Genomic DNA, 24653 nt, shown 5'->3' on the forward strand with positions numbered 1-24653 from the left:
TGCGGGGTGGTATGATGCGTAACGATGGTCGTGGTTGAGACGGCTTCCTTCTCCTTTCGCGCGCTTTTTCTTCAGGATGGATGACGAAGTTGAAGACACGAGATACCCGATACCCAAGCTATGGTTCTGAAGTTGGGGGGTGGGAAGGAGTGCAAGCGGAAGAAGGAAAGGGATATATTGGGTCACGGATGATTTGTACTCTTAGCGTTTCGTTTCGGTCAATAAGCACGCTCTCCATTTATCTAAGGTCTTTATCGACATCGAATGACTTATCATAGCCGAAAGTGTATCACTCATCCTCCAGCAGATCCCTCGCAAAGAAGCCGTAGATCTTGCCCGCGGCCTCCCTCCCCACCAACGGCTCCAGTTCCTCCACCGTCATGTTGGCCACCTCCTTGATGTTCTCCGTCTCAAGCGCAATGTTGACAATATTCTTTTGCGTCACGCCAGGCACCGCAGCCAGCATCTCCTGCGGTTCGGCATTAAACGCCTGCTCCTCAGCGGGCGCATCCTTATCCAGGCCGGCCCTCACCGCGGCAACCGGATCCGGCTCATCCTCCTGCGACTTGAGCCTCTCAAAGATCTCGGCCGTCTCATACGGCGACGACGACCAGATGATCCTCAGCTTCGGAAAAGCCAGCGTGAGCAGCACAATCTTGCTCTGCAGGTCATTGGCCCCGGCGTTGGCCGCGCTCACGCTGGACAGGCTCCCCGAGAGGTCGGCAAACGGCTCTAGCGTGAAGCTCTTGTTCTGGTCGAACTCGATCAGCAGCATCGGGTTCCGGTAGTATTGGAACATGGCCTCGCACTGGCTGTACAGCCGGCCGTCCTTGAACGAGCTGATGAGGTCGCTGACGCTCTTGCGCTCGACGCAGATGGTCGGGCTGAGGATGTAGTCGCCCACCGTCAGCATGCAGGGGACGATGATCATGGACCGGCCGTGCAGGAGGGACGGGAGCGAGGAGCGGAACTCGCGCACGTCGACCACGACCCGCGGCGGCTGCGCCGTGGCCGCGAGCCGGCCGCCCCCCGCGATGCGCGTGTTGATGGTGCGCAGGAAGGCCTCTTGCGGGTCGTCGACGCCGTGGGCGTCCGTCGTCATGACGACTGACATGCTGGCGCGCTCCTTGATGAGCTTGGTGAAGGCGTCCTTCTCGCGGCGGACCGTCGAGAGGTAGCGCTGTTCCTCGACTGACCCGCCGTAGTAGAGAAAGTAGACCCTGACGTTCCGGTCGTTATGGGATGAGCGGTAGACCTCCACTCGCCGAATAAAGGCAGCGTCGGGCTCGTACATGATGATGTACTTTGGCTTGACTTCCTCGAGGATATGCTCGTCCTGGTCCCCGTCGTACGCGTGGATTACGACTAGATCCTGCATCTCGTATAATTGGTAGTAGTCGTCCATGTCCTCTAACGGGTCCGCGATAACATCTTCCTTCTGCTTTGCTTCTTCCTCGGTGATTTGGACCTCAGCCATTAGCTCGGCCACCTCGCCGGGTTTCTCGAAATACTGCGCTATGCTCCCGTTATCGAGACGGCCCGGTCCTGCGCCGACCGCCCCTCCTCCACGGATCCGCCGCCTCTTGTTTGGAGGAGCCCGAGATTTCGAGTGGGCGTGACCGAGGCGTGGATCGACTGCACCGCTGAGGGCCCTTTGGTTTTCTGAGAATAGAGTTGCACTGACTTGGGCAAATTCCCGCTTCCACTTAAGATAGTTGCGCAACTTTCTTCTCATCATGAAGGCAGCCGAGGGCTTGTCTTCCTCCGGGTCGTGGAACTCCTCGACCCGCTTCTCGATCCTTGGTTTGACGTGCATCGTCTGCAGATAGTCACGGAGCTGCCGGCATGTATTCGTATCTGAGCACATGATCAGGATCGTACCGTTGGAGTCGTCGCGGACCGCAGGCTCGAAGTAGAGGTCTCGGTCGATTTCTTCCAATACCTCAGCCAAGACGGCCCACTTTGGCTGTTCTTCCAAGACGGGCCGCAAGGCGTCGATGGTTGTATCTGGGCCTGCTTTCTGGTTGCTCGAGTAGACGCGCCGCTTTGCCGTGTCAAAAATGGTCTGCGCGGCGTCTAGAAACAGCCATGGGGATTGCGTCTGCCTGGTTGAACCAGGAGGCGGCGAGTGGGCTGCGTGGATGGTATCGAGCTGCTGCAGAAACGACACGGCATCGAGAGCCAAAATAGACTGAAGCATCCCTCTGAGAACGGTCAAGTCGTTCACAATCTGCTTTGTCTTCCAGCTGACCCGGTGCCAGTTCGGATCCAACTGGCGGCGGACAATGACATCAAAATTCTTGAGTAGGGCGCTGTCAAGGTTCCAATCATCCATTTCTAGCCCCGTGTTGCTCTTTTTGAGTTCGTGGATGCTGACTTCGACGCATTCCATGACGGCGTTCTGGATATCGCGCATGGCCTCGGTCATGGGAACTTCCAATTCGATCACTTCGGCCTTCTTCTTCCCTTCCAACGCCTGGGCGACATGCATATGAAAACGCGGCCACAACGAGGCTTTGCGGAGGAACAAGTTCCTCATCATGGTGGCTAGCGGCGAGAAGCCCGTTGTGAAGGGATCGGGGTTATCCGAGAAGGCTTTGAGGAAGCCTGCCTTGTTCTTCTGGCGGTATATCCTCAGAATGAAGGCTTCCAAAGACGTCGCAACCACGCGGTCAGCATGGAGAACAATCATGCCTGTGATGGTTTCCGGGTTCAGGAGGCCGGTTAGCATATCGACGACCAGAATGCGGGATGTGATGCTGAAGATGCCGCCGCCGGCGTACATCTTCTCGCGGGTCGCCACGTTGGTGAAATCCGTGTTGACCACGGTCAAACCTCGAGCCCGTGGTGACATGCTTACGGCAGCATGCTCGGCGAGGGCCTCCCCGATCCAAGCGTTTTCTCTGTCCCCCGCGCTGACAATAACAATCAAATTGTTACCAGCAGCATCGTAGGAATGGAGCAAGTTGGTAACGAGACGGATGAGGCCGAGGCCCCGCGCCAATATGACGAGCTCATCTTCTTTGCGGAGCTCCTCGAAGAGCTTCTGCTGATAGGCCTGGGAGATGGGCTCAGTACGGAGGCGAGGCACGCAGGACGGGCGGGCTTTGCTAAACATACAAGAGGCAGCGAAAGCTTCACGGGCTGCACAGACTGCGAGGTGCCGGCAGCCGACATGCGGGGCGCGTTGTTAAAGGTGCAATCTCAAATGAGAGTTCACAGTCGACGCGCGGCATCCTCGTCGCCGGGGTTGGATGTACGTAGGTACTGTGTAATCCGTAATACGGGGTATGTTACGTGGATGGGAGGTACCCATTCCGTCTCGTGGTAAATGCCAAGCCCGCTGCCAACGGAGATCCCTTGGACACAGCACCGACGTCATTGCCTTGCGCTGCTCAAATGTGCAATACAAAGTCCAACAAGTCTCCAACATAAAAGCAAGTCCGACAGTTCCAGTGCTCATTGTTCTCTCTTCCCTTTATACTGAACGCATCATACCACTACGCCAGAGAATCCGCGATACATAAACAGCAAGCCTTCTCTCGAAGCCCCCTGTCACTTATCAGGCCAGCATCATGGACTCATCCAAGACAACCCAGCAACAAAAGGACACCAACCAGCCGGTAAGTTGCATCTCGGTTGAAAATCACACTTGCGCGGCTCAGGTCGCTAACAATACGCTCTTCTCGAAGACCGAGGGCAGCGGCCTGCACAAGGTGGCCGACAATGTCAAGGCCGCCTTCCAGGCTCACTCTGCGAACCCCGGCCCAGTCATTCCCGACAACTTCAAGGCCCAAGAAGAAGGAACGAAGGAGGAACGCAAGGCTAAGGCACAAGAGATGAACAAATAGGAGAACCACGGATAGAAATTCTCCATCACGCACGATTTGTAAATCCAATCCATGGTCTGTCGGAGACGGCTTAGGCTACCTTTGAGACAGGTGTAATAATTGAGTGTTTTGTCCGGATGCATGTAACCTGTAACTTTGCGGCCGGCGCGTAACGCCCGTATGTGTAATCATCCCCACTTGGCTTTGCTCAGGCAGGCATCCATTTCTTGTGGCTGTGCACTACCACCCCAGTCTATGGGCTCGCTGGGGGAGTGTCCCCTGAATCTGTAGCCCGCGGTGATGCAAGCGCTCGATTCAACTTCTCCCAAACTCGACTTCCGGATTTCCCGTCGCGAACTTTTGCCGAGCCTGCTCTTCGTCGGCTCCGGGCCCCGCCCATTGTTACTCGTTCTTTGGCCTTCACAACTGGATTCTGCCAGCAAGGCCCCGAGTTGCCGGCTTAGCACAGCAGCGTCGAGTCCTAGCCTCAATTAGCGCCTCAATCCGCGGGTACCACTCCCCAACTGCCCAGCGAGTGACGATCCGCCGACCCGGCGAGATTTCGCGTTGCTGCCCAGCGCGAAGGCAACGCCCGTCGTACCTCGAGTTCCCGATCTCTCCGTGCCCCTCGCCCGACCGTTTGACAGACACGACAACAGGCAGTGACGTACCCCGGGGCCACGACCCCCTCTCCTAGTTCGCGATGCCGTCGATCCTAAGTGACGACGACCGGGAGACTGTCAAGCGCTTTGTGCCCAAACAAACCAACAAGATACATGCCGTCGCCGTTGCTAGGCTCTACATCGCCTATCCAAACAGGTCAAAATGGACATACACAGGCCTACAAGGTGCAGTCGTGCTGGCGAACGACCTCGTCGGTAACACATTCTGGGTGAAGATGGTGGATATTTCGGTAGGTCACTTGAGGTTCGATCCGTCAAACGCGGCAGGTTAACACGAAGCAGCCTGGGAATCGAGGAGTAATATGGGACCAGGAGATCTACCAAAATTGGAGGTACAGCCAGGACCGCGTCTTCTTTCACACTTTCGAGCTGGAAGAGTGCCTGGCGGGTTTGTCCTTTGTCGATGAGAAGGAGGCGAAGCAGTTTCTGAAAAAGATGAACGACCGAGAAAAGAATGCAAGCAAAGCCACGCTGAAAACACCGTTCGGAGGCGCCGCGCCGGGTGCCAGCCACCACAAGCACCATCACGGGATACTCGGGGGGATTTTCGGAGGTCATCGGCATTCGTCAGCGCCGACGCCGCCCGAAACGCCGCGCGCACCCCCGACTACAAGAGACCAGCGGTCCGGCAGCGTCAACAGCCATCGGAGCCAAGTGGTGCTGTCAGAGTTTGCAGAGCTAGATGCCTTTGACCCTCAGTGGAGGGAGCATTTCGGAGACGACTTGAAAGCAAAAGGCTTGACGGACGACTTTATTCGTGATAACCAGGACTTTATTATCAGCTTCCTCAAGGACGAGCAAGCAGCGCAGAGCAAGCAGGCCGTATCGTCACCTCCCCCGCCGCCGCCGCCGCCGCCCCCGGTCAATGGATCGGGCGTCGGACTCAGAGCCCCTCCGCCCCCACCACCTGCAACTGAGCGGTCAGTTTCCGAGACGGTAACAGCGCCCCCACCACCCCCAGCCCCGAGGAGAGGACCAGCTCCTCCGCCGCCTCCGGCGCCGAGAAGGTCGGCAAAGTCAGATGTGCCGGATCACCACGAAACGACACCGCCACGGGACTCTCCTCCACCTCCCGCTCGGCCTCGATTCGCTGTTCCTCCACCTATAGCGGATGCTGGCAAATATGCACGCGCAGAATCTCCTCGTGCCGTTCCGTCGCCTCCTGCTCCCGGACCGCCGCCTCCGCCCCGACCAGCAAAGACGCCACTCGAGGACGCGGAGCCAACACAGAAATACGGTGTTCCGCCACCCTTTACCGGCCAGAGAAACGTGCCCCCCCCACCGCCGAGCCGCGGCCATGTTCCTCCTCCGCCTCCGTCCCGACAGTCAGCCCAAGCAAACACCCCGGCTGCGCCGCCCCCGCTTCCTCCGAAGGGCCCGACCTCGAGCGCACCACCGCTTCCGCCTGCGAGCTCTCGACCGCCTCCGGCGCTACCGGTTAGAAGCCCTGCCGCAGCCCCGCCGCCTCCCCCGCCCTTACCGTCCTCAACTGCACCTCCTGCTCCGCCTCTACCCTCCTCCAGCGCACCGCCAGCTCCACCACCTCCCCCTCCGCTGCCTTCGGCGAGTGCCCCTCCCGCGCCGCCCCCTCTTCCACCATCCGCCAGCGGCGCACCACCACCCCCACCGCCGCCTCCGCCTCCTCCCGGACCCGGCATGGGCGGTGTTCCACCTCCACCTCCCCCTCCTCCCCCACCTCCGGGACCAGGAGCCGGCATTCCGCCACCGCCGCCCCCACCTCCCCCACCGAACCGCGACTCAGGCTACTCCTCGAGTGCACCAGCTCCAGCCGCGGCGCTACCCCCAGCCGATGCCAGCCGTTCGGCGGTGCTGGACAGCATCCGCGGAGCGGGCGGCATCGCCTCGCTCAAAAAAGTCGACCGCAGCCAGATCCGCGACCGCAGTGGGGCCAATGTCGGTGGTGCTGGTGGTGGTAATGACACCGGTCCGCATGGGAGCGGCCTGCCGCCCGCTGGTATCACGCCTGGCGGTGGTGGCGGCGGCGGTATGGCGGATGCGTTGGCGGCGGCATTGCAGAAGAGGAAGGAGAAAGTTAGTCGAAGTGGTGAGTATTTCTTCTCCTTTTTCTAGAGGTAATCGTGACTGAGCTAACGGCTTTCGCAGATGATGAGGACGACGACGATGATTGGTGATGGCGTGGTCGGTGATCGGGATGGGCGTCCGGTCAGTGTGTCCTATGGCCACTTGGCGATGGAGGGAAAGTAGTTCTTAACAAAGTCCTTGAGCGCAAAGCAAGACGTTGGATGCAGATAGGGAATCCCGGCGGTGATAGGGGGATTGAAAGAGTCGAGCTGGGGGGATACAGGAGAAAGGATGACGAACGAAGGGCTTGCTCGAAGACAAGAGGGGAGACGGTCGAGCATGCTTACATGAGTTTTAGAGGCAATAGGAGTATGGTTTTGGGAAACAATGGCCTAACCCGGATATCGCTTATCGATTATCCTACGCTAAGGCTGTATCGTTCAGTCGTAGATTACAATCTTGGAAGCAAGAGGGTTTAACTCCATAGCTGGATCATGCTTCTATTGCACGCCCCCAGGGCACAGGCCGGGAGCGGTACCGAAACCGGACAACATCGGAATGGCGCTGTTTCTTTCCTATTCCCGCTGGATCGCAAAACACAGTAATCTCCAGATAGTCTTTGGTGCCGCGGGAAGAGATGTGGTGAAGAGCGTGCGGATTATTTTATAAAAGTTACCTCGTGTAGAACCAGGCTTTGCTTCCCGCGATCCAGGCTTGGGTCCATGGGAGTTTACCTCCATTCAGTTTAGCCTCAAGTGCTCAAACCTCGGGCACCCCTTGCACCTGAGAACCAACTTTCAAACCAATCAAATCGCATAAGTAAAACTAGGCCAGCTGGTCTAGACTCTGCCGCTCCGGTGCAACGCTCGGCCGGGCCCAGCAACCTCCACTAGCCACTCCTCCCTCCCCTAACCGGCGGAAATGAGGCTGTGCGTCAGAGACGAATCTAACGGGGTATTTTCGATCCGGCTGCGCGGTACATTCTCCGTATCACAGCAGCCATTCGCCAATCCCGAGAATACGCATTGTGTTGCAATCTGCCTCAAAATTCCCCGGCCATGGCACGGCCAAGCAACTCGTACCAATACGCTTAGACCTGTGGCGAATTATGATTTATATGTGGCGGTGCGTCTGACCACCCTTTCCCGTGCATCGAGCCAAGACGCTTCCCCGAAGACCCCCTTGCAAGGGTCAAGAACTGCCAACGACTTCAATCCCTCCCTGCCAAACTGGTCTCTCTCGGGGGGTAAAAAAAAAAAAAAAGGGCCCTTTGTTTCGCTTCTCACGTTCTTTATCATTCACGTTTCTATACGGGCACTCGACGCCATTGACGGTCTTGTGCCGATCCGATAAATCTTGCCGCGAGCCTGGCGGTACTGACGACGTGACGTACACCGTCTTCTTTCTTGAGCGAGCGCGGTGCTGATCAAAGCACAATCGACGCTATTTGATCAGTGCAGTAGTCCACCATGAGGTTACGGAATCGGAAATCGCCGTTTCTCCTCCTGCTGCTCCCGTCGCTCGCGGCAGCAGCGGCCCTCGCCGACAAGCAGCTGGAAAGCGACTCGGTAGCACATGCCTTCCGATCGGACCCTATCTCGGATGGCGCGTCATCCACAAAGAAACTCGGAACAAAAGATGCGCCTGTTGATGGGAAAGACGGGAAGCCGCACGCTGGTCCATTTGTTGAGCTCGACCGGACTGGCGCGTCCACGAAGGAGCTACCCGCCCTAAAAGACCGCCCTGAAGATCCCACGATTATCGACGGGAAGAGAATACCTGAAAGCAACGATGGCGTCATGGACGATAAGAACCGGCAAGGTCCCAGAAAAGGCACGACAGGGACCGAAGGTGGCGTGAGCGAGAAGGACAAGGAGCGGATGCTCAAGGAGCAGCAAACTGGCGAGAAGGTTGGAAACAAGCCGCAGACGCCCAAGGAATTGCCTCCGCTTCCAGAGTCGGATCAAGAGAAGATCCTGGAGAACAGCGACACCAGGTATAGCGACAAGTCCGCGGATGAGGTGTCGGGGCTTGAGGTTGGTCCCGCCACACAACCCGGATGACTGTGCGCCCCAGCTGACTATGATGTTAGAAACCAGCCGATCTCCCAAGCAAAATCCACGACAAACCCCCGCCCCTCCCCGAGTCTGTGGCCAACATCGACCATCTGGATGTCACGAAGGGCGGAAAGTCGGGAACGAACTTGGAGGTGAACGAGGAAGGCAACGAAAGCCTCATCCGGCCCTTCCACTCATTTGTGTTGTCTCTCACCATGATTCTCTTTTCTGAGATCGGCGACAAGACCTTCCTCGTTGCCGCGCTCATGGCGATGAAGCACGACCGCATGGTGGTATTCTCAGCCGCCTTCAGCGCCTTGATCACCATGACGGTCCTTTCAGCCATCTTGGGGCATGCGGTACCTAGTCTGATTCCGAAGCGCCTAACAAATTACCTCGCCGCGGCGTTGTTCATGGTGTTCGGGGGTCGCCTGCTACGCGAGGGACTCGCCATGAGCCCCGACGAGGGTGTTTCTGCCGAAATGCAAGAGGTCGAGATGGAGCTCGCGGAAAAGGAGAACCTCGCTAGGAAGGAGGGCCAACGGAGATCTAACGTTTCGCCGTACTCGTTGGAAATGGGCCTCGGCAACCGCAAGTCCCGGCCCAAGTCTCGAATCCCGGCACCACCTCGCAGCCCTTCGAGCTCGCCCGAGGGTCGGAGCCCATCGCCGCGGCCGGGTGCTCTAGCGGGATTTCTTTCGGGCCTAAACAACCTCTTATCACTGCTCCTGAGCCCTGCTTGGGTGCAAACTTTTGTCATGACGTTCCTGGGAGAATGGGGCGACCGTAGCCAGATCGCGACGATTGCGATGGCGGCGGGCCAGGACTACTGGTGGGTGACCCTGGGCGCCATCCTGGGCCATGCCTGCTGCACCGGTGTCGCGGTTATCGGAGGCAGAGCCCTCGCGGGCAAAGTGAGCCTCAAAGTTGGTAAGTTATTGCTCCTCCAGCTTCCCCGACGATCCTGGTTGCTAACCGTGTCCAGTTACCGTCGGCGGTGCCGTCGCGTTCCTCGTTTTCGGCTTTATCTATTTATATGATGCGTTCTACTCGTAATGGATTATGTTGTGAGTGCTAGGACTCGGCTGCACCGGTTGCTCAGCCCGCATCCCGGTGGTTTTAATTTTCCGTCATATATTGTAATCCCAACATCCGGACACATAGCGGAGGGCTTTCACTTCGGAGCTGAGCAGCTTGGCGGCAACCGCCTCAGGCCACGCGGGGATTTGAGGCTCGCACCCTTATAATGTGCGTGCGTATACCATAGACAGCACAACGGCTGGGTCATTTCTGGATGGTAATGAGGCGGGAAGATTACACCGGGACTTTCTACATGGGCAGGAGTTTGGAGAGGAGATAAAGGACAAGAAACCGGTTTCAATGTCTTGTAAGAGGGAGTAGCACTCGGCAACCACTTGCTATTTACATATTGAAAACGAGGGAGCGGTTCTCTGTTAAGAGGTTTTTAGCCTGTGCACCTCATGAAAGCTACGGTATTGTATTTACGCACTTCGGGGGGGGGGGGGGGGGGGCACAAGACGGCTCGAATCATTTTCAACCGCAGACTCTAGCCCTTCCGTAAAGCTGTCCTTTCCTTGTTTCTGACATTCTACGCTTCTCTTCGGATTCTAGCCACTGGCGGCTGAACAAGTTGTGCACGACGTCCCGAATCGTAAGCGGAAGCGTGAACGAGCCGCTATGCGAGGAGTCCCATCCCGACATATTACGCTCTACATAGGATCCGAGTTAGCAGCGTCTCTGGTAGCCCCATCAACGATATCGATACCTTCTTGTTATCGATGGCTTGATTATGGTTGCCGACCACTGCCCCGACGCAAACTCGCTACGCGAGGACAGGCGTGCATAAAGCGTTCACAATCCTACCTTTTCCTGCTTCGGGCGGTGCGGGATTCTGGCACCCCTCAAGTCCACTCGGTGAGTCTGACGGCAACAACCCCCCCCATTTTGTAGCTGCAGGTACGGCGGGCGTTTCGGTGACACGGAGCAAAAGGTTAGCTTGGCTTCAGGATCTCACCCTCGATGGACACCCCGTGTGCCACCTCAGCATCTCTCGTCCGCCCCTTCAGAGGCAAAGCGGCCTGCTTGGCGTCGAGCGGAACCATGTATCGTGCTAAGTATGTGGTAGGTAATCTTCGAGCAGGAGTCGGACGGTGATCACAGCAAAATCAATGGCGCAGAGTAGACTCCTCGGAGAGTGCATATTTACAAGTGTAGCGCACGAGCCGGGGACGAACAATGCTGGCTCGCGTTTGTCGCCGTTGCCGTTGACATCTCAAAATACTCGACGACACGGTAGGATCTGCTCCTAGCCCCAGGCCGCGTGTAGACTGACTCGGACCCGCAAAACGACCCGTCTAGATGACAAGTAACAAAGTGATGTCGGGTCGCATTCTCCGCGATGGGACGGTGATAAATGAGTCTGGGAGAGAAAGAATATCGCTATTATCAGATATGCACCAGGCTACCCTGTGCCTTTACAGGATGACCATATTAAAACAAAACGGGTTAACGCTTGCCCTCGCTACGCCCCTCGGTTTCGTCTTTGCCGCCATCGTCAAGACCCTAGCTGTTGGTGTTGTGATGGGCGCTACGGTTGCGTTGTGTTTCCGAAAACGACGGGGGTTGGTTTGCAGAGCATGTGGGGTCGTGGAAGCTTGGGTGCGACGAAACCAATGATGACATCACCTGGCACTTTGAACAGCTCAGCTGCGATTTATTGACGTACCGAATCATGTGCAAACTCTCAATCGATTTCGACATATTATCCGGTCCTCTCGTTCTTGATGAAGACGGGATGCAATTTCTTTTGGAATTTCCACTGGCATCGCACTGCACCAAAGTAATCAGCTCACAGCATAACCCAGCATACCCAGCATAACCTCCCCACCCCCCCAGTCGGATCAAGCTCAGGATGGCGAGTCGAATTATCGATCATGCTCAGGAGGTTGCGTAGGTTTCTTCCGCACGATACACAGCAACTCGCCAATGATCTTCGGCTCACAGATCGGATTGCAGGAAGGAAGACTATGACCGGGCCAAAGTCCTCCTCAACGATGCCGCAAGGAGCGGGTCCTACTTGTATCCCATCAAGGTAGAGCAATGCCCTCACGCGTGACACGTCGCAGGCAGAGAACACAGTAACGGCTGACCGGCTCTGGGATCAGGGTATCGCCTACTTTTTCACTCATCCCGGCTTGTGGAAGCCCCTGCGCTCGAAGCTCCTCCCGTATCTGACGCTCTACTCGGGAGTGGTCGGGTCCATGTTCGTCTTCACCTATGTTCCGCAGCTCGCCGTCATGGTATTCGTCAACGGGCCACTCGCCGTGTTCACCACCGTCCTCCTGATTTTGAACGAGAGTGCCGCCATCGTCTCCTTCGTGTCCAAGAATTACCTGCTCCATGATGCACTCCTTGATACCTTTGACGGCACCCTGGTTGCCAGGAATTCCACCAGCATCGTTGCCTCCGGCAGAGAGCTGAAATCTGGAGACGACGCTATGCAGAGACTTGGGAAGGTTCTAAAGAAACCATTCAGCAGGTTCAGCGTCAAAGAGCTGGTTCGGTACTGCATGTATCTGCCGCTAAACTTCATCCCTGGTATGACCACCCATTCCAGGCGGGAAGTCCACCCGTGCGGAAATACGCTGACTCGGATAACACAGTGGTCGGCACTGTGGCATTCATACTGCTAGGAGGTAAGATTGTTGATCTTGGAGCGGCTGGCGTGTAGCTGACATGAGATTCGATAGGACGCTCCCGTGGCAACGCTGCCCATGATCGTGTGAGTGGAACCGTTTTTTCATTATCCGGCAAAGGCTTACCTGTGAGATTAGTATTTCCAGCTGAAGGAGTGGTCTTCGTCCAGGACGTCTAAATGGCTTAGCGACCACAAGGGTCCTTATACTGCGTGAGTGACATCCGAGCTCCCACATCTAGCCAACGAGTACCGGGTTTGTAGGGTTCGCGTCGGCGGCGTGGCGAGCTTTGGCGAGTCTACCCGCCAGGCAACGTCAGCTACCCTGCGTACTTCCTCCGAGGCTATTCAATACCGAAAGCCGCGAACTAACTGTGGCCAAACCTCCTAGGTTCGGTACCGTTGCGACCCTACTCGAGATGATCCCTCTCGCTTCGATCGTCTTTTCCTTCACCAACACAGGCAAGTTCCAGCTAGTTAACATTTGAGAGCGTTTGGGAGAGCAGGTGGCTAACAACCGGCGCAGTTGGAGCTGCTCTTTGGGCAGCCGACATCGAGGCAAAGGAAAACGAGATGGCCAAGAGCACTGCTCCGGAACTGCAGGAAGCGGCCAAGAAAGCCGAGTGAGAGGTTGCGGATCGATCAAGCAGCATTAAGCACTCCTGATGAGCGGGGCCTCGAAGTGATGCAGGAACCCGTCATGTGAAGGTGGCACTCGGGGGTAGTAACAAATACACGAGAAAGCACGGCATTTTGACAGCCAAGGATGTTGTGCGGTCTTGGAAGATCTCACTTGGGGCCCACAATGGAGGCCACCATCACCTTGTCACTCAGGAGTTCGGAACGAAACAGATCTTTAGTGCGACTGGAATGGCTGGGACTAGCTAGCACAAGAGCAAATGGAGTTATAGGTGGCAACGAAATGCTATTCTCGCCCTCTCAGCTGCTCGGGAGAGCAAGTTCCTCGAGTTCACCCAGAAGCTGTAGCAACTGCTCAGCCGAGTATTGAAGTACAAAGGTCCCCACGACCGTTCCTCCAGTCGCCGGGGGGTTTCCTCCTGGGTCGCACGATAGGCAAAACGATGGTGGGAATGGTGCCATCGAGAATCCGATGGCCGGGTGTGACATCTAGTCCAGGGGCAGATAACCGTGCGGTCGGTTACCCGCATAGACCAATCTTTCTAACCCTCCGCCAGTCGGCGCACAATTTCCACGGAATGCTTGACTCGGTGACAACATAGTGGCTATCGTTGGGTACCTGAACGCCTGCAAAGGTCCCTTGGTCCTCTGTTAAAAGGTTGGCCGCCGCCATCACACCAAGCTAATATTCCTTCGGGATTACGATCGCCTGAGCTGTTTGCTCTCAGAGGAGCCCGTGGTTGGTTATTGGTGTGGCAAGCCGATCCTGAGAAGATACTAGGAAAGTCAAGATAGAAGCATTCAAGGGCAAGCAAATCGATGGGATCCAAGTCGAATATCTGTCGAACAAACAAACGCAGGCGGTGTTTATCAATGCGAACTGCCTCTTGGGCCGAGTGAGAGGGCGGAAACCATGGCAGCCCCGGATGCTCTCGTTTGGTCCCTTCTTGTGTTCCTGCTGAGTGGGACTTGCAAGCGGTCCTGCAACAGCCCGTTGTAATGTTGTACTTACAGCAGAGGTTCAAGCACTCGCTTCCCAGGTCTGGTAGATTCCTATACGGATAACGAATCCTTCGACCAACCGGCAATCTCGTATGTAACATGAACGGATGGACAGCCCGCTTGAAACACAAAACAGAATAGAGTGCTCGTTACACCCCGAGAGTAAAGTAAGGTAAGAGTAACCTATATCGGAAAAGACTCTTCCGGTGTGGATGTTGACCGAGACGAGGGGAAACGGTTTGCTCGTCTTATATCTGTCATCTTCCCTCACCCACCCTCCGAACGATCTCACATCCGTCCTGCTGCTGTTTGTGGCCCACTGACTGGTTCCCTGCTTAAGCGCAGAGAACTCGATCAGCCGCTGTGCGTCTGTTGCTCAAGCTATCGAGTCCTCGAGGGTGCTTTCCCTTGACTTGTACTCGAGTGCTTTGGGCAGTGGGTGCTCTTGTCTACGTCGTTCATCAAGACTACAATTCCCATCATCTGTTCCAAAGAAGGGTGCGCCTCTTAAAGGCTCAGATTGCAATCGAGAAGCTTTTAAAGATGAGGACCTCAAGGCTCGCGGATGGCCTTACGTCGGCCATCGCCCTCTTGAGCTGTGCCCCTCTGACGCTGGCACACAGAAACAGCGTCTGGGCTGGGTTTCGAGGCATCGGCAGGGGATTTACAAGCCAAACGAAAACCAGCGAGGTACATTACGGGATGATCGCACCTCGCGAGGGCCACGATTATAATCCATCGCCATACGGACACCCGGCTCCACCGCTTACTTACGTACCATCCTCCTCTTCTGAATGCCCGGCCACACCCAGCAGGGGTGGGTTATTCTCATTTTCACAACATAGATGTGTGGCAGAGTATCACTGACTTGGCCCGCAGATGCCACCAAGACTTGGGCCGTTCAGCCCTCAAGTATGTCGACGTCAAACACCTCTGTTACGGAAAGAACGCCTACGTCTCTCGGAGCAACCGCAATCACACTTTCAGCTTCATTGCTGTCAATTACCGGGACAACGTCTGCCACAATATCAACCGCCCGCTCTAGCTTTGCCATACCTCAGAACTCCACCTTTTCTGAAGCCTACTCCGAGACATCAGAACTTGCCGGGATTTCGGGGACCCCAACCGGTACGACCACTATCATCCCTACTACTAATTCTCCGGGGACAGTCTTGGTTACCGTCACAGTCACGGTCGTGGCCACGGCCTCTCCATTCCTGCCTTTTAATTCTACTTCGGAAACAGGAACGACAGTCGTATTTTCACCTACCAGGACATGCACATCGCGTACTCTCGGGAGCCCAACCCCACCATACCCGCTCCTCAACTCGACCAGCTCTGGCTTCACCGGTTGTGGCACAGCGTCCTCGGCACAGTCTCTCAGGACTTCAAAATCGTCTGTCACACCGTTTATGACGGCAAACAATACGATCTCTTTCATAGAATCTACCGGCATCTCCCCCAGCATCTCTAGAAGCCGAACGGTGCCGTATCCGTTAAAGAACTCTTCGACACTTACTTTTGCCTTGACAGGCACTAACCCAAGCACGTGGTCTATCAGCGAAACAGTCTCCCCGTTTCCAAATGTAACGTCCTCGGTTCTCGTCACTGTAACAGACACCAGCTTCCCAGGATCTGGCACCCCTAACCCAGCCGGTACACACTCAGCACCATTCCCTTTTTTTAACTCAAGCCTACCACAAGGCGCGAAGCCAACTGGAACCGCCTCACCTGGCACGAGTGCATGCGGTACGTCTAGGAACACCATGACGCTCTCTCCACCATACCCTGCCGGAAGCTCTTCAGTCACGGGGAGGCCGACTGCATCGGCATTCTCACCATGCACCCACACGTCAATATCTGGCACTGCTTCACCGCCTTTCCCGCTGATCAACTCAACTTCCGCCGTGGCACCCACTGGGACTTCACCAAAGACTGTCACCCTTCACACGGTTCCCGGGCCCGGGACCGGCATACTGCCTGTTCCAAGTATCTCAAGGAGCATCGTCCCATATCCTATATCGAACCTGACTCTCACCGGGGGACCCACAGCGCACTCAACAGTTTCGAACTCAAACTCTTGTGCGTTGGAAACCGGCATTTCAACTACCCGCACACCTAATAGTGCCCCGTATCCGCTGTCGAACGCAACTACAGGGGGACCAGCGGGTAGTGCATTTTCATCTGGAATTAAGACTGTCACCGTGACAGTGACCTGTGTTGAGACGGGAGAAACATGCCTCATAACCTCTTCAACAGGAACTCCCTTTAGCTCACCACCTTATCCATTCGCGAACTCGACATCGGTTGGCATAAGCGAGACGTCGGGGTCAATTGCAAGCAGCTCCGCATACGGAACGGGGCTGCCTCAATCTTCCCACGGAACCATCTCGCAGTCGGCGCTGTGCCCGACTGGGAACTCGACAATGTCCGGCGGGCCGGCCGCCCAAGCCTCGGGAACTGGAGTTCTCACAACCGGGCTGTCTTCATCCGTTCCGTACCCGTTCTCCAACATGACCACATCTACGTGGCGCCCCGAGACAACAAATTTCAGTGGGACAACATTTAGGACTGTTACTTCCTCCAGGGCGTCTGGCGGCTTTACATCACCGCCACGGCTGAACACAACCTCGAGCAGAACTAGACAGAGCAGCGGTATGAACGGTCTCAACCATCCCCCTCTGGACAGAGCCATCAGAACTTTCCCGTACTAACCGCGAAGCAGGCACCGTTCTGAGCCGGACTACTACTAGCTCCTTGACTAAGACAGTGCTTACCTCCATAACCCCCCGCTGGTCGAGCTCAACGGCAACAACGGACCCTCCAGCCCGGCCGTCGGCGCCGGTGAATCCCATAAATTCCGGGGCCGGAGCGCTCGATCGCCATCATAACCTGAGCAACATTGCCGCACCAGATTTGAAAAAGTTCCCCTGGTAATAGGAATCGCGGAAAGAGTAGATGATGGGTTAGGTTTGTTGGGTGGGGAAGGGGGGGGGGGGGGGGGGGTGGGGGACCGAAGCAGCAGGAGCTGTGTCATCGCGGACGGAGGAGGTAAGGTTGCAGGGATCAAGGCTCATTTTTGGGAGAATCCCTTTTGAATCTAATCTAGAGACATTGGAGGTTAGAAGAAATTTGTTTCCATGTCGCTGGCAAAACTTCGTGGTTGAGCTTACAGTTTAACGCGTCTTGGACTTGATTCAGGGGCCCAGAAATGGGAAATAGGGGCACCCTAACCCTGCGTGCTCAGTACAGCCCTAACCCTCTTGACGAATAGCTGATTAGTGATGTTTCGTCTCATACAGGCAAAGGGCAGCTGTGATTGGGTCGCGATTGGTCATCTAGGTAACATTCTCTCATGTCAGCGTCGTCAGCGAAGGTTCTGAGGAAGCGGCTTCTCCGGCCCATCGGAAGACGCCTCGAGACGGGGTTTTGTACGTACTGCGTTGCGCGGCGGGGCCCCACTCCCGTCAAACAATGATGACCGGCTGTGGGGGTATTGGGATGGTCCGGGCGTTTGTACCGAGCGAGCACGTCATCCGAGCTAAAATCCGCCTAATCGACCCTTACAGGAGTCAGGAACCGGTCTCCAGGATTGCCATCGGTCCGGTGTGCCCTGAATTCCTGGGATTCTGGTATCTCCGATGTGTGCCGGTCTCCGGTTTGTCCGCCCATGCCCATGTACCTCCTGCACTGTCGGGTACGTCGAGAACATCGAGAAGCAGGAGGGGTGCGATGCAAGGTCAAAGTTTGAGTTGGGGAACGCCGCCTGATACGGCGGACCCAAGGTATTTTCCAGCCTGAGACGCCACAAAACAACACTTCCCTGCCTCCTGGAACAGCATGAACGGTCCGTTACCGGGGCAAAGTAACCTGCAAGGCCACTGGCCAAGTGTCAGGAAGGGGTTCCGTCCTGTCTGGTACCTGTCACAACTCGTAACGTAAAGTCCGGACCCGCGGGAACGGACAACGCGGCAAATCCTTAAAATCTACTTGATATTTGACAAGGGGCACACTCTCTTCAAGTCCCCAGGATTCCGGTGCTTTAAGTCCTCTTCCTCCCCTCCCCCGCTTCTCGCAGCAGCAGTTGATCTCTAGCTCGTCTGGCCGGGCCTTACTTTTCGGATTCGCGAAAACTGCCGTCCTAATAGCCTTCAGTTTCACGTCAACCAAACTTACAAAATGGCGAACTCTCCCCACGGCGGCGTGCTCAAGGACCTGATCGCCCGGGACCTGCCTCGCCATGCCGAGCTCGCAGCCGAGGCAGAGACTCTGCCGTCGCTCCTGCTCACCGAGCGCCAGCTCTGCGACCTCGAGTTGCTGCTTAATGGTGGTTTCTCACCCCTCGAAGGTCCGTTGCATTCCCCGTCTTCTTCTTGCTTCGTTGGGCTCGTGGAAAAGTGGATGGTGGGGCTAAATTACCCCGCCATCACGGCCTCTTTCGAGACTCTCCAACTCCACGCGACGCAACAAGACCGCTGACTATTCGCTGGAATGCAGGTTTCATGAACGAGAAGGATTACAATGGGTATGTTTACGGTTGCTCCGGCGCCGTTGGTCTTCAGTGGACTCTGCTAAGACGGACTTTCCTGCCAGGGTCGTTAAGGATAACCGGCTCGCCAACGGCGCCCTGTTCAGCATGCCCATCACGCTTGACGTGTCGCAAGAAAACATCGACGAGCTGGGACTGAAGCCCGGCGCGAGAATAACGCTGCGCGATTTCCGTGACGACCGCAACCTGGCCATCCTCACTGTGGACGACGTTTACAAGCCCGACAAGTAAGCCTCGTCCACTCCTTACATGCAATGCCAAGCAGTCGCGTCATTGTGTGGCACAATGGCCAACGTGGGGTGCTAATCCGGATGGTCCAGGGCGGTCGAAGCCAAGGAGGTCTTTGGCGGTGACGAGGAACACCCTGCCGTTCGGTACCTCTTCAACACTGCCCAGGAGTTCTACGTGGGCGGCAAGCTCGAAGCCGTCAACAAGCTGCAACACTATGACTTTCTCGAGTTGCGATGTAAGCACGCCGTGACGGGACGTTGACCCTCCAAAACGATGCTGACCACAGTCAAGACACTCCCGCCGAGCTCCGCGCTCACTTCGACAAGCTTGGTTGGTCCAAGGTCGTCGCTTTCCAGACGCGGAATCCGATGCACCGCGCCCACCGCGAGCTGACGGTCCGCGCCGCCCGCTCGCACCATGCCAACGTCCTCATCCACCCCGTCGTCGGCCTGACAAAGCCGGGCGACATCGACCACTTCACCCGCGTCCGCGTCTACAAGGCCCTCCTGCCTAGATATCCTAACGGCATGGCCGTGCTCGGCCTGTTACCCCTGGCGATGCGTATGGGTGGCCCGCGTGAGGCCATCTGGCACGCCATCATCCGCAAGAACCACGGTGCCACGCACTTCATCGTCGGCCGTGACCACGCCGGCCCCGGCAAGAACAGCAAGGGCGTCGATTTTTACGGCCCCTACGACGCGCAGTACGCCGTCGAGAAGTACCGCGACGAGCTCGGCATCGAGGTAGTGCCGTTCCAGATGATGACATACCTGCCCGACAGCGATGAGTACGCACCGGTCGACCAGATCCCCAAGGGCGTTCGGACGCTGAACATCTCGGGCACGGAACTGCGCGCGCGGCTGCGGAGCGGGCGCGAGATCCCCGAGTGGTTCTCGTATCCCGAGGTCGTCAAGGTTCTGCGGGAATCGCACCCGCCGAGGTCCCAGCAGGGCTTCACCGTCTTCTTGACGGGCTACCAGAACAGCGGCAAGGACCAGATTGCACGGGCGCTCCAGGTCACTCTCAACCAGCAGGGCGGCCGGTCTGTATCCATGCTGCTGGGCGAGACGGTCCGGCACGAGCTTTCGTCGGAGCTGGGCTTTAACCGCGAGGACCGGGATAAGAACATTGCGCGCATCGCCTTTGTCGCGTCGGAGCTGACGAGGTCCGGCGCCGCCGTCATCGCCGCCCCGATTGCGCCATTTGAGCAGGCGAGACAGCACGCTCGTGAGCTGGTCGAGAAGTACGGCGACTTTTACCTGGTCCACGTGGCGACGTCGCTCGAATACTGCGAGAAGACGGACAAGAGGGGGATCTATAAGAAGGCGCGGGCCGGAGAGATCAAGGGCTTCACTGGTGTTGATGATCCCTATGAGACACCCGCCAAGCCAGATCTTGTGGTTGACTGCGAGACGCAGTCGGTGCGGTCTATCGTGCACCAGATCATCTTGCTCCTTGAAGGCCAGGGCCTGCTCGACAAGTTCTAGGGCGGGGGAGCGGGGGAGCAAGGGGAAGAAGGTAGGATCTGGATGACTCGAGGGTCGATCATAGTCAGCTCTAGCGATGGAGTCAGCGCAACTTGGCTGATTCGACGCGACGGATTCAGCCAGCGGCATTACCTTAGTGTCATAGGGCAGGGTAGAATTTTGGAATAGAATTACGATGAATTCATGCCCGACTAGCCGCCAAAGATGCAAATAATCCCGACCCGTGTTCCTCCCGTTCCGACAATGATACCTGTTTGGTGGTTGGAGGTTCTAAGACATGGGCTAACATTCCCCGGGCGCCTAGCCGCCAGCCACCGCGTCAGGTATGGGGTCATTGAAAATACCGTACCCTTTTGAGCCCTCCCGACAGGAGATTTAGGGCACGGCTTTGCTCGTTTGACCGTAGTATTGAGGTGCTATACCACATAGTTCCCTGCGCGCCGTCGAGCGAGATCTGCGGGATATGCTTGGTTCGGTTGCGCAAGTTGGGATGGCCGAGACTCGGGGATGGGATAAGTTAGTGGAATCACAGTCGCAACGGGGGGATTCGAGCGGCTAGACACCTCAGACAGTGGCGCCCTTCCGCATCAGGCTGAATCCGCACTGTGCTATCAGCCTGGCGGCCGTCAAGTTGACGCTTTGCCCACACAGTCCCCCGCACGGTCACGGCGCGCTGCCGAATCACATTGGGCTGCAAATGGCCATGAACACCACCCAATGCCCTTCAAGAGTGCGCCCGATACGAATCGATCAGCTTTAGGCATCATCTAGTCAATCCGCGCTTCATCTATCGACCGTTTCGCCCATATCAGCCAGCCGAGCCAACCTTTCTTCCCCAGGAACATTAGCGCAGTGCTTTGCAGTGCCTAAGTCGTGCCTTGCAGGTTTCTTGCTGTAGCACAAGACGGGCCCCGGCATAACCAACAGGACCAACACCCCCCAACTTGCGCCGCAACCCACGTTGTGGTGGTGTGTTGCATCTTTGCCCCCCCCCGGCTTTCACAGCCACGGCCTCTCGTCTTTAAGGCGGGTCGTCTGCCCTGACATGGTTCACCATGCCGTCCTCTAAAGATCGAGATGTCGACGTAGTCAACGAGCGCTCGCGCGAGAAGCGACATCGGTCCAAGTCTGAGCGGAAAGATCGAGACAAGGACGGAGAGCGGGAAAGGGAAAGAGACAGAGACAGAGACAGGGACAGGGACAAGGACAGAGAAAGAGATAGGGACAGGGACCGAGATCGCGATGCTGATCGGGACAAGGACTCTGCCTTGTCGTCATCGTCTCACCGCCATCGCCATAATTCCCACCGATCGTTGAGGTCCTCCAAGCTACGACCTACCGACAGCGACACGCACTCTCGGAGCCACCGACGACATAAAACAAAAGACATGGATAAGGACGACCCGGGCTACAAGTCGGCGACTGCCACGTCCATGACAGACCTGGTGCCAGAGCTGTCAAGAGGCATTGGCAGCGAGCGGGGAAACGTCCCATATCCATCGTTTAGCAAGGCGCACAGCAAGGAATTTCTCCATAGCAAGGAGGATGTTTCGGCGGGTGCTGCCCGGCGGACTGACCCGCTCACGCCCGACACTACGGATCTTGGCAGCAGCGAGATGAGGCGGTCCAAGTCGGCCGACTCGCCTTCGGCAAATCGCAAGTCCTCGAAAGACTCACGCAAGGACGACAGGCCACCGTCACCTCCCGATACCGATCTGTCAGGTCAAAAGGAAAGGCGCGAGAAAGAGAGACCCGAGACGCCTCTGTCCGTGAAGGAAGGGGAACCCTCCATCCAAAGATCGTCGTCTAGGGGTTCGTTCGTCTCGAGATCCACCTCCAAGCACGAATCTAAGTCGAGAGTATCCAAAACGTCAAGCCAAGCCACATATGTCCCGCGAGGGTCGCCTTCGGTTAGAACCCCTCACGGTGAAGAGTCACGAGGGGCGGATTCCGAAATCACCGACACATCTACCCTCGAGCCGAATTCGGCTGCAACCACGACGCTTCCCAGACGGAGCGCGTCGACAGCCAAACCATCGCCCATCGACGCGGCGGACTTCTCGCCCGAGTCCGTCGTAGATCCCTCACCCAAGACGCCAACTCACACCCCTCAGTTCCCGCCCCCACCCATCATCCCCGAGGAGAAGCATCACTACGCTACATCCGACATTCCTACCCCTTCAGCAACCCCAGCGCTTGCCCCAGGCCCCGCTGCACCACCGCCACCGCCGCCTCCCCCGCCTCCCATCAACATCCAAGATGTGCCACGGGTCGACTATCTCATGCAGAATGGCGGCTTGCCGCATCCAGTTCCCAAGACATTCCTCTCGGTTCTGCCCCGGCAAAACGGCACACGGCCTTCTAACCCACCACTCCAGGGCGCCGAGACTCTCTTCGCCCCGTTCTTCAACCTTCTCAACCAGTACCAGACGGTGCTTTCGGGCCATGGTTCTATCGCGGTCGCGACCGGCCATCGGACCATTGCCCGTCGTCTACTCGACAGATTGGAGAACGTGTTTTCCAGGGATCTCTCTCCAGATGGCTGTTCCTGCGTCATGTGCGAGCACCTGGGCGAGCCTCACAGAGGCCTGGGATGGGGTGAGGTGCTTGAACGTGTCAGCGGAAGGATAGATTTGCCACCATGGCCTCCGTTTGATTTCACCCTGCTGAGCAGCAAAGCCGTCGAAGATCTGGCAGATGTCCCGCCGCGGCCGTCATCACCCGTGAAAATGGACCCAGACATCGCTGAGGAGTTTAGGGAACACTACATCCGCCAGACAAAGCGAGTACGGGCGGCCGTCGACAACTGGATGAGCAACTGCGAAAAGACGCCCGCCCCGCCGCCGCAGGATATCGACGACGAGACGCTTGCTTTCGCCATCCTTACCAACCTCGAGCCGGAGGATCGCCCCTATTTCAACGCGCTGCTCGCCGGCTCGCGTGAGCTGCAGTCTGCTGTGCGGGCCCCCACACCAGCCCGCAAGCCTCGTAACGACTTCATCGTCAAGGCCGGCTTGTCGCTGCAGAGGTTATACCGCCTCGTGCAGGCCCCGCGGGACGCCGAGACGGCCGTCTACCTCGTCAAGAACAGCGGCATGCACGACCTCCTCCACACAATATCCGACATTAGCGCCTCGGAATGGGAGATCCTTACCTCGGGCCGGTTCGACGGCTTCCTCTGGTCGGGAGTCGAAGACGACGGCATCGCCTTCGGCGAGGGCCCCTCCCGGATGGCGACCCCCGCAAGCGGCGTCTTCCCGCCTTCCTCGCGCATGATGAGCCCCAACGGCAGGCCAACGTCCCGAACCACCACCCCCTTCGGCGGCGGCCCTTACTCGCGCGGCCAGACGCCGGCGTCCTTTATCAGCGGCGTATCCGCCGCGTCCTCGACGTACCCCTCGCGCGCGGCGGTCACGCACGACGAGGAGGCCGAGGTGGCGGTGCTCGCCGAGCTGGAGCGGGAGATCTTCAACGGCATGGAGGCGCTCGAGGACGCCTTCGAGAAGCTCCACGAGCGGGCCATGTCGGTGCGGGACGCGCTCCGGCGCCGGGGCGCCGCGCTGCAGATGAGCCTGCAGCAGCGCCGGGGCGGGTTCGGCGCCGGCGGCCGCGGCATCGACGTCCTCCCGCTGTCCGGGTCCAGCGGCGCCTACGACCGCCCCGCGTGGGGCGACGACGAGAGCGTCGACGGCGCCGACAGCGAGTGGGGAGGCGACGATATCAGCGAGCTTGCGCCCGACGACTCGGCCAGCCAGATCAGCAGCAACCGGCTGAGGCGGCCCAAGAGGAGGCGGGAACGGGCGACGCCGGCGCCGATTGAGGAGGAGGATGAACAGTGATGTGCTTGGTGTTTGCATGGGTCGGGGAGATGGTGTGGGGCCAAATGTGAGGAGGGGTTGAAATGAGAGCAAAAAAAAGAAAAAGATCGTTCTTAGGGGTTGGTTGGGTGGTTTGTCGGGGGTTTTACGTCACGATGAGACATGGCTTTTTTTCTTGTGTTGTTTGCGTTTTGTATACCTGATGAATGACCAGCCGTCGGATGGCGCAGTTGATACTGCTACTTTAACTGGCGATGCAGTGGTTTCTCTTTTCTCACCGGGTTCATTCTGTCCAGGGAGCTATGGCAAGGCGTTTTGCGGATACCTCTCTGTTCGTTCCTCGGGAGTGGTCTGAGTGATTCTGGTTGGTGGGCGTGGTGGGGTTGGTCGGCTGTTTGCTTTCTACTGACTCTCTGGAAACTGACTGGTCGTCAAGGACAATGTGAATGGGCTGCGCGTGAGATGGAAAGTTTGCTGAGAGGCAGGCTGGTTTACCTGTTTGTTGTTTCGGTGATGAAGGGGCTTCTCCTAGCGCATGCATTCTGTTTGCTGCAAACGGCATATTTTGGGGCCGATCGTCGCGAGTAGGTGTGGTTGCC

At 57.3% G+C, this 24653-nt stretch overlaps 8 protein-coding genes across 8 annotated transcripts; 6 read left to right on the forward strand and 2 right to left on the reverse strand.

Moving 5' to 3' along the window:
• Positions 1 to 289: 289 nt before the first annotated feature.
• Positions 290 to 3177, reverse strand: rad16 (DNA repair protein RAD16; the record flags this gene model as incomplete). The annotated part of the gene is made up of 2 exons (XM_071057767.1): positions 290 to 3058; positions 3121 to 3177. The coding sequence occupies 2 exons, from the start codon at positions 3175 to 3177 to the stop codon at positions 290 to 292; spliced, it is 2826 nt and encodes a 941-aa protein (XP_070913868.1).
• Positions 3178 to 3575: 398 nt separating this feature from the next.
• On the forward strand, positions 3576 to 3851 carry MFIFM68171_02346 (uncharacterized protein; the record flags this gene model as incomplete). Its single annotated transcript, XM_071057768.1, has 2 exons — positions 3576 to 3623; positions 3693 to 3851. 2 exons carry the CDS (start codon positions 3576 to 3578, stop codon positions 3849 to 3851), a joined length of 207 nt encoding a protein of 68 aa, XP_070913869.1.
• A 682-nt stretch (positions 3852 to 4533) lies between these two features.
• MFIFM68171_02347 (Proline-rich protein LAS17) lies at positions 4534 to 6666 on the forward strand (the record flags this gene model as incomplete). The annotated part of the gene is made up of 3 exons (XM_071057769.1): positions 4534 to 4743; positions 4796 to 6578; positions 6638 to 6666. The coding sequence occupies 3 exons, from the start codon at positions 4534 to 4536 to the stop codon at positions 6664 to 6666; spliced, it is 2022 nt and encodes a 673-aa protein (XP_070913870.1).
• Positions 6667 to 8025: 1359 nt separating this feature from the next.
• GDT1 (GCR1-dependent translation factor 1) lies at positions 8026 to 9669 on the forward strand (the record flags this gene model as incomplete). The annotated part of the gene is made up of 3 exons (XM_071057770.1): positions 8026 to 8592; positions 8649 to 9543; positions 9599 to 9669. The coding sequence occupies 3 exons, from the start codon at positions 8026 to 8028 to the stop codon at positions 9667 to 9669; spliced, it is 1533 nt and encodes a 510-aa protein (XP_070913871.1).
• A 1876-nt stretch (positions 9670 to 11545) lies between these two features.
• Positions 11546 to 12955, forward strand: MFIFM68171_02349 (Outer spore wall protein RRT8; the record flags this gene model as incomplete). Its single annotated transcript, XM_071057771.1, has 8 exons — positions 11546 to 11583; positions 11638 to 11725; positions 11799 to 12231; positions 12297 to 12329; positions 12384 to 12415; positions 12468 to 12541; positions 12720 to 12790; positions 12855 to 12955. 8 exons carry the CDS (start codon positions 11546 to 11548, stop codon positions 12953 to 12955), a joined length of 870 nt encoding a protein of 289 aa, XP_070913872.1.
• Positions 12956 to 16337: 3382 nt separating this feature from the next.
• Positions 16338 to 16824, reverse strand: MFIFM68171_02350 (uncharacterized protein; the record flags this gene model as incomplete). Its single annotated transcript, XM_071057772.1, has 2 exons — positions 16338 to 16679; positions 16747 to 16824. The coding sequence occupies 2 exons, from the start codon at positions 16822 to 16824 to the stop codon at positions 16338 to 16340; spliced, it is 420 nt and encodes a 139-aa protein (XP_070913873.1).
• Positions 16825 to 18148: 1324 nt separating this feature from the next.
• On the forward strand, positions 18149 to 20236 carry MET3 (Sulfate adenylyltransferase; the record flags this gene model as incomplete). Its single annotated transcript, XM_071057773.1, has 5 exons — positions 18149 to 18317; positions 18467 to 18494; positions 18563 to 18745; positions 18839 to 18984; positions 19041 to 20236. The coding sequence occupies 5 exons, from the start codon at positions 18149 to 18151 to the stop codon at positions 20234 to 20236; spliced, it is 1722 nt and encodes a 573-aa protein (XP_070913874.1).
• A 1388-nt stretch (positions 20237 to 21624) lies between these two features.
• Positions 21625 to 24075, forward strand: MFIFM68171_02352 (5-Methylcytosine G/T mismatch-specific DNA glycosylase; the record flags this gene model as incomplete). The annotated part of the gene is made up of 1 exon (XM_071057774.1): positions 21625 to 24075. The coding sequence occupies one exon, from the start codon at positions 21625 to 21627 to the stop codon at positions 24073 to 24075; it is 2451 nt and encodes an 816-aa protein (XP_070913875.1).
• Positions 24076 to 24653: the final 578 nt, after the last annotated feature.

The sequence above is a fragment of the Madurella fahalii genome, assembly GCF_045866475.1.
Source record: "Madurella fahalii IFM 68171 DNA, scaffold_1, whole genome shotgun sequence".
In the NCBI taxonomy this organism is placed as follows: Eukaryota; Fungi; Ascomycota; class Sordariomycetes; order Sordariales; genus Madurella; species Madurella fahalii.